Source organism: Alligator sinensis, unplaced genomic scaffold (assembly GCF_000455745.1).
Source record: "Alligator sinensis unplaced genomic scaffold, ASM45574v1 scaffold11_1, whole genome shotgun sequence".
Lineage (NCBI taxonomy): Eukaryota > Metazoa > Chordata > Crocodylia > Alligatoridae > Alligator > Alligator sinensis.
Window position 1 is genome coordinate 502685 of NW_005842801.1, and position 12821 is coordinate 515505.

General features: G+C 49.0%; 1 protein-coding gene across 1 annotated transcript in view; it reads left to right on the plus strand.

The window, feature by feature from the left end:
- The first annotated feature begins 1104 nt into the window (after window positions 1–1104).
- Window positions 1105–12821, plus strand: part of EIF3H (eukaryotic translation initiation factor 3 subunit H) — a 119403-nt gene continuing 107686 nt past the window's right edge. Inside the window, exon 1 of the mRNA XM_006035107.3 lies at window positions 1105–1255. Within this exon, the coding sequence (XP_006035169.1) occupies window positions 1148–1255 (108 nt within the window). The 5' untranslated portion in view covers window positions 1105–1147. The remainder of the gene's footprint in view (window positions 1256–12821) is intronic.

Below are 12821 nucleotides of genomic sequence, written 5' to 3' on the forward strand. Positions count from 1 at the left end.
CTGCAGGCAGAGGCAGGGCACCATTGGTATTAGTATTCAGACAGCTAAGGAGTCAATGACCCATTAATGACCCACTGTTTTCTTCACAGGTGTTAACACCCTCCTTTTTAATGGTCATTTCACAATCAAACTAACCTTATTAGTGCAGGGGTTCTCAAACTTTGTCATACTGTGACACTGAGTGCCAGATGGTGGCAGAAGTGGACGGGGAGCTTGTGTGCAGCAGCTGCTGCCGCCATCCAGCACTCCGCACCGCCAACGTGCACCATGTCCCTGCACCACTGCGTGTACCCCTGGGAAGTTTGCAACCAACCCCCTTTTAAGTTGCTCTCAACCCCTCAGGGGGTTGCAACCCAGTTTGAGAACCCCTGCATTCGGGCAATTTTGCTGCTAGGGCTTCCTATTTCACAGCTTCTACTGCTCCAGCTTGTGCTCTGCACACAAGACGCTCAGCTGGCCAGGTTTGGCCTCTGGAAGGGAGAGTCCTGGATTTCAATCGGGGACCTACAATCACCCTACTTATACCTAAATGTGGATGGGATGGGGTTGGGGGTTTTCTCTGAAGGGTCAGGAGCAGGGAAGTAGGAGCAGGTGTCATGGAGTGGCGTTCCCTAGATGCGGGGCATCTATTGTTGCTTGTCAGTTACTGTAAGAGCCTCTGTGCTTTTCTGGATGCAGCAGGCTGGATACAACAGCAATAATAATATAACGAGGGTGATGAAAGCCAAAGATGTCTTAGGGCCATATCTTTTATTAGATTAACCATGTAGTTTGGATAAAGTTAGGCGTTGGAAGGCCAGGCGCTATGATGTGATGGAGATGCGTGGGTCACCTCCTAGCACACCCCTGTCTAAGTTTGGAGGAACTGACTTTGGCTGCGCAGGTACCCCACGCACCCCGCCCAGCGGAGCCCTTCTCCGCTACACGGGGCAACAGCACAGCTCCCCTCCACGTGCTGCAGGCTGGAAGGAGGCAGCAACTCTTGCGCATGCGCTGCGGGCGCTCACACGAGCCCGAAGCTTCCGTGCGCATGCGCTCTTTATACCGCTCCCAGGTTTCCGCCCGGACTGCATTTGGCGGCGTCACATCCGGCCGCCCCTCCCCGCTTCCGGTGCTTCCCTTTTCTCTTTCCGGCCGGCTCAGGAGGATGGCGTCTCGCAAAGAAGCGGTCGTTGCCGGCTCCGTGGTAGCCAAAGTCAAGAGCAAGGCGGCGCCGGGGGACTCGGCCGTTAAGCAAGTGCAGATCGATGGGCTGGTGCGTGCGTGGGGCCGGGGCGGGGCGGGGCGGGCCTGAGCTGGCAGAGGGGGCCCAGCGCGCATCCCCGCGCGTGCCCTGCTCGCTCCGCCCTCCCCCGACCGACCCCGCGCCACGAGGGGGAGGCGTGTGCGACGGGCGAGAAGCAAGATCGCGGCACGGCCCCTCTTTAAGCTTATGTTGCCGTTTGGCTGCAACAAGCTCTCGGTGCCGTCCCAGGACCCAGCACTCGTGGCCCGTGGGAGCCGGTCGGTTGGACGCAGGTTGGACGCAGCGTGGCCTGTTGTACAGCGGGGGAAAAACAGACATAGGAAACGAATCGTAGAAAGTGAGGGTGGGAAGGACTGTCAGGAGGTCACATCTGGTCCAACCCCTGCTCAGAGCAGGACCAGCCCCAACTAGATCATCCCAGTCAAGGCTTTGTCTAGCTGGGTTTTGAAAGCCTCTGAGGATGGAGAGTCTGCTACCTCTGTGGGTAACCTGTGCCAGTGTTTTACTGCCCTCCTAGTGAGAGAGTTTTTCCTAATATCTAACCTAAATTTCCCTTACTGCAACTTGAGACCGTTGCTCCTTGTTCTGTCATCTGCCACCACTGAGAACAGTCCAACTCAATTCTCTTTGGAACCAGCCTTCAGGTAATTAAAGGCTGCTACTAAATCCCCTCTGTCTTCTCTTCTCCAGACTAAATAAACCCAGTTCCCTCAGCCTCTCCTCAAGTCATGTCCCCCAGCCCCCACACCATTTTTGTTGCCCTCTGCTGGACTCTTTCCAATTTGTCCACAAGCTTGCTGTAGTGGGAGGCCCAAAACTGAACACAGGACTCCAGGTGTGGCCTCATCAGTGCTGAATAGAGGGGAAGAATCGCGTCACTTGACCTACTGGCAAGACACCTACCAATGCAGCCCAGTAAGCCATTAGCCTGCTTTGCAGCAAGGGCACACTGCTGGCTCATATTCAGCTTGTTGTCCACTGTAACCCCAAGGTCCTTTTCTGTTGCCCAGCCAGTCAGCCCCCAGCCTGTACTGGTGCTTGGGATTATTCGGTCCTACAAGCAGCACTTTTTGCTTGTCCTTTGCATTTATCTAGCTTTTCTAAGTAGCCCCTAACCTAGGGGTGGCCAATTATTTGGGCTGGGAGGCCACTTAAGGACTTTTGGTCAGCTGTTTTGGGAAGGGGGTGAGAACTGCAGGTGCTGACCCAGAGTTTTGGTGAGCTCTTGTGGGGGGGGGGGGGGGGGGAAGGGGTGCTAACCCAGTCTTGACACCTTGTCACACTACCTAGCATGGTGAGGGCGGGAAAATGACAATTGATCCTATCTGGCCCCAGGCCTGTTGGCTCTGTACCCACAGTCAGGGATGCTGGACAGAATGGGTGGGCAGGGTCTTCATGGAGACTAGCCCGGGACCCTACAGGTGGGATGTGCTCATCTGGACGGATGGGATGGGGTTGCAGGTGAATTGGGGAACAGGACAGGTGAGAGGGGCCAGGATCATGGGGTGGTGACAGTGTGAGGCCAGGGTCTGGGGCAGAGCCACAATCCCTGCAACGGGTGCCAGTTCTGTGGGTAGCGGCTGTCCCTTGCCTGCAGACCTGGTGCCCATTGCATGGATGTGAGGACAGTGGATTACAGCTTGGCCCCAGCCCTGCACTGTCACCGTATCACAATCTTGGCCCTGCTGCTACCTGCTTGTTCTGCTCCCTGATGCTGCTCCCTGTTCTCCCATGGCCCTATCCCATCCACCTGGCTGAGCATGTCCTGTGTGCATGTTTTCTCTGCTTCATCTTCCCCCAGTGGTGGGTGTAAGGCAGATGGGCCAGGGTGCCTGGCCAGGGTGCCTGGCCAGCAGTGGCAACCAGAGGGAGCTGCCATTGTGGGGGCTGCCAGGAAGCCTAGTCCTGCTGCTGTGCCATCTGACCCCATGGATTACAGCTCCTGGTGTGTTTGACAGCCATGCGCGGGGATAGGGTAGGTTGTGCTCTGCGGTAGGTGGCACCTCTGTGCCTGGGGCTGGCAGGACTATCTGCACATGCCATAACCTGGGCTGCTCCCCAACCTTGAACTGGGGGGCACCAAGGGGCCAGATAAAATCATATTGTTGTTTGGATGCAGCCTGTAGGCCATATTTGGCCACCCTTGCCCATACCTGTTCTCTCGCCACTGTTTACTGCTCACATTCTCCCCAAATTGTGCTGCCAAGTACAGTAGTCCGGGAGCTGACCTTGCCTGTGAAGACTGAGGTAAAAAAGGCATTAACTACTTCAGTCTTTTCTGTATCATCTGCCACTAGGTTGCCTTTCCCATTCAGTAAGAGAGATTTGTGCCATCAACATTTTTTTTCCCTGTGGCCACAGATGTTTCTTGGTGCCATGGCTACTGCTTTCTCAAATTGCAAAAGAATGAAAACTGAGTAGTTAAGTGCATTGCCTTCAGCTTGGCTAAGCAGAATCAGAAATGTGGGAGGCAGATTCAGGTATTAAAACCGCTTTTGGAAAAGGAGTATTTTCTTGGGATGCCCAGCAATGTTTCTGGGGTTTGCCAAATCGGATCATGGACCACTCTTCACCTTGGTTCTACAGCATGCTGAAAACATAAGGTGATGGCTCTTGCATGGAGCTGTGGGCACAGACATATTACTAGTGCAGATCATTTATGTGGAGCACTGGTTCTCAACCTTGTTAGGTTTGAGACACCCCTTGGAAAATGCCAGCTCTTAATTTTTGCTCTTTTATCACTACAGAGATATAATAGAAGAATTTTTTCATTTCAAAGAACTCAGAAAGATCATAATAGGTCAAAGCATATTTAACACTGCTCATTCCTGTTTGAAAACTCTAGGTTTATCTTGTGAATCATGTTTACACACTTAACGGTACTGACACTGCATGGCTCCCTTGAAAGGAACTTGAAGGTGCCCCAGGTTGTCAAAACACCCCGGTTGAGAATGACTGATGTAGAGGGTGGAAGGTCCTGGCATGTATTTACGTTTGCTGCACCAGGCTGTGCCTGTTTTCTCCTGTCTTCTTCCGAACTTGTTGTTGAGGTTCTGGCTGCATTTTTCCTACACCTTTTATCATATTTGCCTACCGTATCTGTGACCCCATTTGTGGACTGGCGACCTTGCCAATCTATTTTTGGCACTGGTTAGGATGTCCATAGATCAGAGTGGTGGAACTGCTCTGTCAAGCAGCCTAATTACATTCCGTTGTTCGTTCATGTTGTCTGATGCTAGGGTTTCTCTGGTGGTATCTGTCAGCAACTTGATCTTCTTCCAGAAACAGTCTGCACTGTCTAGGTTTCTCTGCTTGGCGTTCCCCCCCTGCCCTTGAACTTCTCATTTTGAACATGGGCCTTTTGAACTTGATATCTTTTGGTCCTGTCGTATCTTTTCCATATTTGCCCTCTGTGCTTACCTGTGGTTTCTTTGTGTCCGCCCACTCTCCCCTTCAGTTTTTGGCATGCCTAGCCCATGCACTCCAAAATTTTTTCCAAAAAGTACTAAATGTAATGGGTAGAATTCTCTTTATCCTTTCTAGGCTGCTGAATTCACCTTATCACTGAAGTGAAGAATATTGTTGGTGGTTCACTCTGTTTAAATATAATCATGTTTGTTCTTATTCATCTTAAAGCGGTGAATGTTGGTATCTTCTCATACGTGCTTTTCCTTTACCTGTATTCATTTTTATCACACTTCTTTATATTTCCCCAAATAGAGGGGATTCATTGACACACACTGCATTCAGTACTTCAACTCAGATGTACCTTTTGATTTACATAAAACATCTTATGTTCTATATTCTCTATGAGTAAGTGTGATTGATATATTTTTATTAGACCAACTAAATTGGTCTAATAAAACATACCACATTTACCCAAAGAAACTTGTCTCCCTATGTCCTTAGGCCAACATGGCTACAACCAACAACCCTATGTTCAGATTCACAAGGAGTGGCAAGGGGAATATCTCATTTGTTTTTATTTTTGAGTTCAGTTGCACTTGCAGAAGAGGTTTTAATTGATCTGCCTATATTTGCTAATGTCCTTTTCCTAAGCTGATACACTACTTTATACTTCTGAAATTAACTGTAAATGTTTCCTTCACTGTTCTGATTGGGTCACTGTAATTCTGTCATCACTTCCCCACTGCCAAATTTCCAGACCTTGGGGGACCCACAGATCTGCCCTGCATGTCCTAGATGATTTGGGTACCACCAGTTTAGACTTTTAGGTGAGTTTTCCCTCCTCTGACAGATCTGTTCTGAGCCCTTGCTACCTTACACTAGACCAGGGGTGGGCAGTTATTTGGGCTGGAGAGCTGGGGCCACTTAAGGAGTTTTGGTGAGCTGTTGCCTGGCTGAGTTAGCACTGCTGCTCCCTCCATTCACCAAAGCTCACCACAACTCCCTAAGCGGCACTGCCCTGGGGCCTGGCCCTGCTCTTTCATTGCCTGGTGATCCTGGCCCTGGCCCAGGGTCTCCATGGATACTGGCCTGGGACCCTTGCAAGGAGTGCATGCTCGGTTGGGTGGTTTGGAAGGAAGCTGTGGGTGGGGAATGGCATCTGAGAGCAGGAGAACCTGGGGCTGGGATCTTGGGGTGGTGACAGAGCTGGGCCAGGGCCCAGGGCAGATCCACTCCTGGCATGCCCCTGCCTATGCAACTGGCACCCATCTTGGGTATATGTGGACAGTGGATCATGGCTCTGCCCTGCATGTCACTGTCCCAAGATCCTAGCCCCACCCGTTGTGTTCCCAGATGTTGCTTCCGGCATGCCTGTGCCCCATACTGGCCAAGGGTGCCCTGCCTGCATGGGTCTGGGGTCGGGATGTCTGAACAGTGGAGCCAGGTGTGGTGGCAATGGTGACACTAGCTGTGGCAGTTGGAAGGAGCTTCTGCTGCCAGGACTGTCAGGAAGCACTGACACCTGTCAGTCCCATCTTGCCATGAAGTGGGGCTGGCCATTGTGCTGCCCCAGCCCCACTTCATGGCAAGATGATTGCACACACTATGGCTTGGGCTGCCCTCCCAGGTCGGATAAAATCCCTTGGCTGAATCTGGCCCGCAGGCCATCATTTTGCCCACTCCTGTACTAGGCTGTAACCCAGGGGTGAGCAATTATTTGGGTTGGAGGGCCACTTAACAAGTTTTTAGCTGCTGAAAGCCATAGGCACATGTGCATACAGGCAAGAGCTCCCCACAGCTGTCCCTGCTCCCCCTCCCTCGCCCTGAGTCCCTGGCATGCAGCCCGCTCGGGCAGGAGCTATCAGCTGCATCCATGTGGCCCAAAATGGCACGTGGGAACACAGTGTGGCACTGGTCTGGCCTGATGCTGCACTGTGTTTCCATATGCTGCTTTGGGCCATGTGGGTGTAGCTTGAGCAGCTGGTGTGGCTCCTGCCCAAACCAGCTGCCTGCTGGGGATCTGGGGTTGGGCAGGAGTTGTGCTGGGGTTGGGCAGGAGTCACTTCAGCTGTGCCCACATGGTGTGGCCTGAAGCGGTGCATGGGAATATAGCACGGACCTGTGTTAGTGGCGTCTGTGTCCCTACCAGGCCCTAGCTTGGTCTGGCCCAGCATCGCCTAGATAACTTCCAGTCCTGGCCCTCTTCCTTCTTGTACCCTTTTTCCCCATCAGTGGGGAGAAGCATGCCTTAGCTTCAACTGTCTCTGGTGGCCGGGATGTCTGATCTCCAAATGGCTGCAGGGTTAGAGCTCTGCATGGGCAGCCTTGCCAGGCAGAAGCCTGACCAGGAACTTAGTGCCTTCTGCCTTGGAGCATACACTGGGGGCTGGGAGGTGGGGCAGGGAAGGCCAGGGAGGAGAGGGGCTGCTTGGCTGCTACTGCAGCTGGCTAGGGCATGGGGGAAGGAGATGGGAGAAGGGCACGGAAGGCCAGGGTAGCCATGGGCCGGATACAGTTCTCCTTCAGAGGAGTAGTCACAGGCTAGATAGATTCATTTGGTGGGCTGGATCCTGCCCGTAGGCTGCATTTTACCCACCCCTTCTGCAACCCTCTATCCCACCTACTTAGCTGATGCATGGTCCTGTACTTGACTGTTCTGAATTAACGAATTTATGGAATTTTGAGTTTTCTCCTGGTGCCCATTGCTCACCATGTTCTACATGTTTACTCTGCTCTAATACAAGACTATTCTTTTCCATGCTTAGAATAAAAATCAGATGTCATTGTTGAAGAACATGATTCTTGCAGAGTAACTTGTGCAACTGTGTGCAGTATTATTTGCCTGGTAAAAGTTTCCTGTTTAGTACAGTGCTAAAAACAGGCTAAGCAGACCACCTGGGCAATGACAAACATGGTGGGACATTAGTGGGAGCATGGATAACACTGTTAGTATGCTGTACACATAGTTCAGGATCAATTTTATCCAATGATGGTGTGAGCCGGCCGCTGTGCTGCCTCAGCCCAACTGCGTGGTGAGACCAGTGCACATGCTATGGCTCGGGTTGTCCTCCATGTCTGGGCTGGGCAGGGCTGAGGGCCATGGCTGTGAGTGCAGCATATTTTATATTGCATATACATAATTCAGGATCAGTTTTATCCAATGAAGGTGTGGTTGTTCCTGGTACAACTTCTGCATGCATGATTTTTTTTGTTTCGGGTTTTTTCTGGAGCAATGGTCTTCGATCTTGTGACTTTGCCTGTGTCATGACCCAAAGGCATGATTTTGTGCGTGCTTCGGCACCAGAATTATCCCCACCAAGTTGCAGCTTCATTGCACGGGAGAGTTTCCTGTTACAGAGGAAAACCCCGGTGCAGGGACGAGTTTCCCGCCTTTTCTGCAGCTTCTTTTGCAGAGTGCATTGCTCGAGTTGCAAGAGGAATGCACGGTGCAAAGGAGTTCCTGCCACCGGTATGTAAATTCGTTCCCCGCTATTGGTGAGTTCTAAATTATTCACACGTGGCGGCTAACGATTGGCCTGTTAGCCGTATAAGAGGCTTGAGCGGTTTCCGCCCAAGCCGAAGAGGACTCCACATCCATCTCGTGGGGACTCTGGATACACGGCAGGGTAATAGAAACCCTGTGTGAGATTCAGAGGAGCGTGGCAGCCTGATCCACCGCCCACCTCTTCCCGTATTCGAGCGCGACTTTTATAAGACGTGCCTATGATTCTGATTTTGGTGGCTCGTTCACCCAGAGCATCTGGAGCTCTGTTCCGTGGAGCCTAGCAACCTTCACGAGACCCTCTGTGTTGTCTGTCTGTAACCGCAACTCAAGCAAGTTTTCCAGCCTACACCACTGCCATCTCGGTGTAAGTAAACAATCTTTTAAACTACTGCTAAGCATTTGTGCCTAATTCCAGCTCGACGGCCTTCCCTCCGACCCAGCTTGCCTGGGCTGCTGGCCACAGCCTGCGTGCAGCACGGAAAAGGGCTCGGGTCGCTCCTGGCCCGCACAACCTGTTGAGACAGAATTCTTTATTTCTTCCGTATGCCCCAGCCTGGTTCCCTTGAACATGCCTGAATAGCTGCCTTCCACTAGCAAATATCTCTCTTGATTCTTGGTTTCTCTGCATTCCCAGGGTTGCCTTGATGGACAAAACTAGTTTTGCTAGTTGTCTGGGAAGAAAGAACTTCAAAGCTAACAGTTCCATTCTTTAACAATCTTCAAATGTTATTGGGTTTGTGAAGGTTGGCTTATATTGAACCATTCTTTTACTTTCTGCTCGATTCTTCCTTATGGTCAGTTATTAACCTAAATTAGTGTAGTCATGCAGTGAACATCCCAACATCCAGGTCAACATACAACACTCAAATTGTTACAGATCAGGTCTGGTATTGTTGCAGTTTCTACCTCAATATATCTTTTAGTTTAATGTATTTTGAGGTGTCTGAGCAGTCCTAGAGGTGCACAGATATACCGGTCCATATTGAGACCCGCCATGATGAGGGAGGGAGTGGGGCTGTGGCAGGGGCAGGTGCTGTCTGGCTGTGGCAGGGCACGGGATGGAGCTGTGGGTGGCTCGTGTGGGGAATGTGGGGGCAGCTCCTGCCACTGCGTGCACCCCTGGGAGAGACATGTGCCCCCTGGATCTGTGTGCAGGGTGAGAACGGATCTGTGCCCCCTGGATCTGTGTGCAGGGTGAGCTGTGTGCAGGGTGCACAGCTGCCTGCTGTGGGCTGGAGCTGGGGGATGTGCCTCTTCTTGGCAGGGGGGCTGGGCTTGCGGCGGGCGGGGTGGACAGTGGCAGTGCTGGGAAGGGCAGCTATGGGGAATTTAGTGGGGGGCTAGAGTCCCCCCTGCAGCCTTCCCTCCTGGTACTGCTGCTGCCTAGCTCTCCTTTATTTTATGTGCCTTGTATATATGGCATTGTAATACTCTGTTACGGTGGCCTTCATTCAAGTATCTTAAATTTTCAGGGTCATTGGTGAATAAAGTCTGAAAGGTCTGTTGACATTGTTAAACTAAGTCGCAAGCTATTTGGGACGAGCATTATTCTCCTTGTTTGTATAATGCTTGGTAAAATGGCACCTTGCCACAGTGTAAATAATGAATGATTATATCCCTCTCATAAATAGGAAAAATGAGAAACTGACAGTCCTGCCCATTGTTCACATGGGTAATCAGTGAAACAGAACCAGAAGCACCTGACATCCAGACCAGGCCTCTTAATGAAAAGACTAAATCCTTTTATTCAGTTTTCTGGAGAGAGCACTGTTGAATATTACTCTGTAGTATCATCAGGTTTCACTTCCTGTTGTGGGGGCAGCAGGGAAGATAACTATTAGCCTGTATATTCTTGAATATAAAAACACTGTTCATTTAGAAAATTGATCTAATTTTGAAGACATCAGTCAGATTAGATGGATAGATACATAGATATGTAGCTAGCTACATATCTATGTAGACAGAGCGAGAACTGGTGTCTTCAAAATTAGATCAGTTTCACAATTTTAAGGCAATCGGTTGTAATCAATAGTATGGAAAAGGTGAGAGCCTGAGGAAATAATTCTGTGTATGCCAAAAAGTGTTTTTGTTTCTTTTAAATGTAAAAATGCAAGCCCCTGATAACCCTTCAGCATCATGGGTCATCTAGTCCTGCAGTGTTTGGTGGAATGTATATTTTATGCTCAATGTATGTGAATCAGTTTATAAAACGGTAATTTTGAGAATATCTAGCTGATAAATGTTTAGGGTGTGGGTTGTACTTTCAGGTAACTTATACAAGTGCTTGTGGCAATTGTTTCTTTTATGAAATAAATAATACATGAAAACAGTTTTAATTGTTGCAGTCTTGAAGTGGCAAAAGGTACCTGGAAAGGAACTTCTCATATTGTTGGTGGCTTTGGAGGACATAATGCATCTTCTTTTTGGTTGTGTGTTTTTTAATTTTAACATCATCATTTGCAATCTGAATGTACTAATAAAGTTAAAAAGCTTCTTAATAGCAAACTAAGAAAGAAAGTGAAAAGGAAGAAAAGAGGAAAGGCTGTAAATGTATGAGGCATGGATCAGTGGTGTGCTAATAACCAACTTCTGCAGTGATCTTTGCTTTGATGCAAACATCTTATCTGCTTTTAAATTATATGAATTGGGTTGTATTTATTCTGACACTTGGCTGATTTTAATTTAAGTTAGATCTGATTATTGTTGCTTTCAAGTCTAACTTGTACTAAAATTCCTATATTGATAGGGAGCAGGAAGGGCTTTTGGTGAAAAGCTACTAATCAGATACGGATGCCCTCTACTCCCAGTCTTTAAGTATTTTGTAACAGAAATACTTAGTTTTGTTGTTTTTTGTTTTTGAAAAAAAACCTTACAAGCTTCTGAGGAATGATGATTTCAGGCATCTGATGAATGGATAAACTTTCTTAAATGATTGTATAAAATAATTCTTTAACACTTTAATAGTTTGAAAAATACATCCAAGGGACAGTAGAGGAGAAAACTGAAAATTCAACTGTTGTTTCAGTCTCTTGTGGATATTTGGGGGACTTTAAGTTGTGACCTCTGAGCAGAACCAGGTACTGGATGTGTGTGCAAAAGTGCTTTTGTAGCTAAGCTTGCACAGCATGGCTCTCTAGTGGCTGGAGTATGCTACTGAATTAACACAAAATGTATAAATTATTCTGAACTCCAAGGAATTGGCTTTAAATAGCTGTTCTTTTTCTAATTATATAACTTTTGTATGCATTTCTGGTAAAGTTGGAGTATTTATTCAATTAGGGTTGCTTCTTTTGTCTTGATACCTTTAGTATTGGTCAGAATGCCTGATACTAAAGAAGAGCTTGAGAGAAATGAGACCTATACATGCAGCTGTGCGTATGTGCATCACAGCTGAAACTTGGCTTTTGCTTGTGCCCTGATATATAATGCAGTGCCCTTGAGAGAAGTCCCATTTAACCAAGTTGCTTAATCTGATTTAAGTGTGTATTTCCATACCTGCAAACTAAAAATGATTGTGGATGATCCTGGCTGACTGGTTAGACAATGAAAGTTGAAGCCTGTCTATGGTGTTGCTCTCTTGATATGTTGTAGGTAAAAACAAAATATTTTATTGGTGCTTTTACCACCCCACAGTCATCTGAATAAAGTTTTTGTAGTATGACTGAAGGCTAATCTTGTTGTCATTGACGTTTTGCAGTCCAGACTTTTTTTTCTTCTACATATGTTTCTCATCTAATGCATTAGATAGGAGCTATACAGGAAAACGTTTGGTGGCATTACTATAGAGGTATGATTTCGCGCCCCCCCCCCCCTTCTATACCGCCCAAAGCTTTAATATGTATGCAGTCTAGGCTAGCATAAAAGTGATTTTTAGCAAATTCAACTAATACTTGTTCAGCAAACAAACCAGGTTATTTGTTAGACTATATTTAGGCCTCTTCCTGGTACGTAAATGTCACAGAAAAATTGTATCTGTCACCAAGGTAGCTGTATTGACAACATTTATGAGCATAGACATGGTTGTGATCTGCTGAGGAAATATCCTTCCTCTCTCCCCCCCATTTTGAATCTTCCTTTTGGAAGAGTCAAGACTTTAAATAGCTGTACATTGCATTCTTACTAGGGGTGCACTGATAGAGATTTTTGGGGCTGATACACCTCCTTAAAATCTGCTGTCGGTATCGGCTCATACTGATCTGATTTTTGATACGCAGCTCTTCAGGTTCTAAGTCTGGTGTGGTGGAAGTGAAGGGAACGGGTGTGAAGGGGCAGATCAAGGCCCCTGCGGTGAGGGAGGGAATGGGGCTGGGGCAGGTACTGACCAGCCAGGCCGGAGGGGCACAGGACAGAACCGCAAGTGGCTCATGTGCGGGGAGGGGACGTGCATGCTTCCCGGATCTGCGTGGGCAGGGCGGGCTGCAGCTGCAGGGTGGGCATGGGATGGAGGCGCGGCTCTTTGAGCGGGGGTGTGTGGGAAGGGAAGCGGGGGAGGCTCCCGCCACTGCGCACGGCTCGTCTGGTGCTCATCTGGCAGCTTCTGTCGCTTGTCCAGGAGAGGACAAGGGGGAGGAGGGGGTGTGTGCCTCCGGATCTGCCTGGCTGGGATGAGCCTGGCTCCACCCTGCCCTGTGCAGATCTGGGGCACAGCCCCCCCCCCCCCCC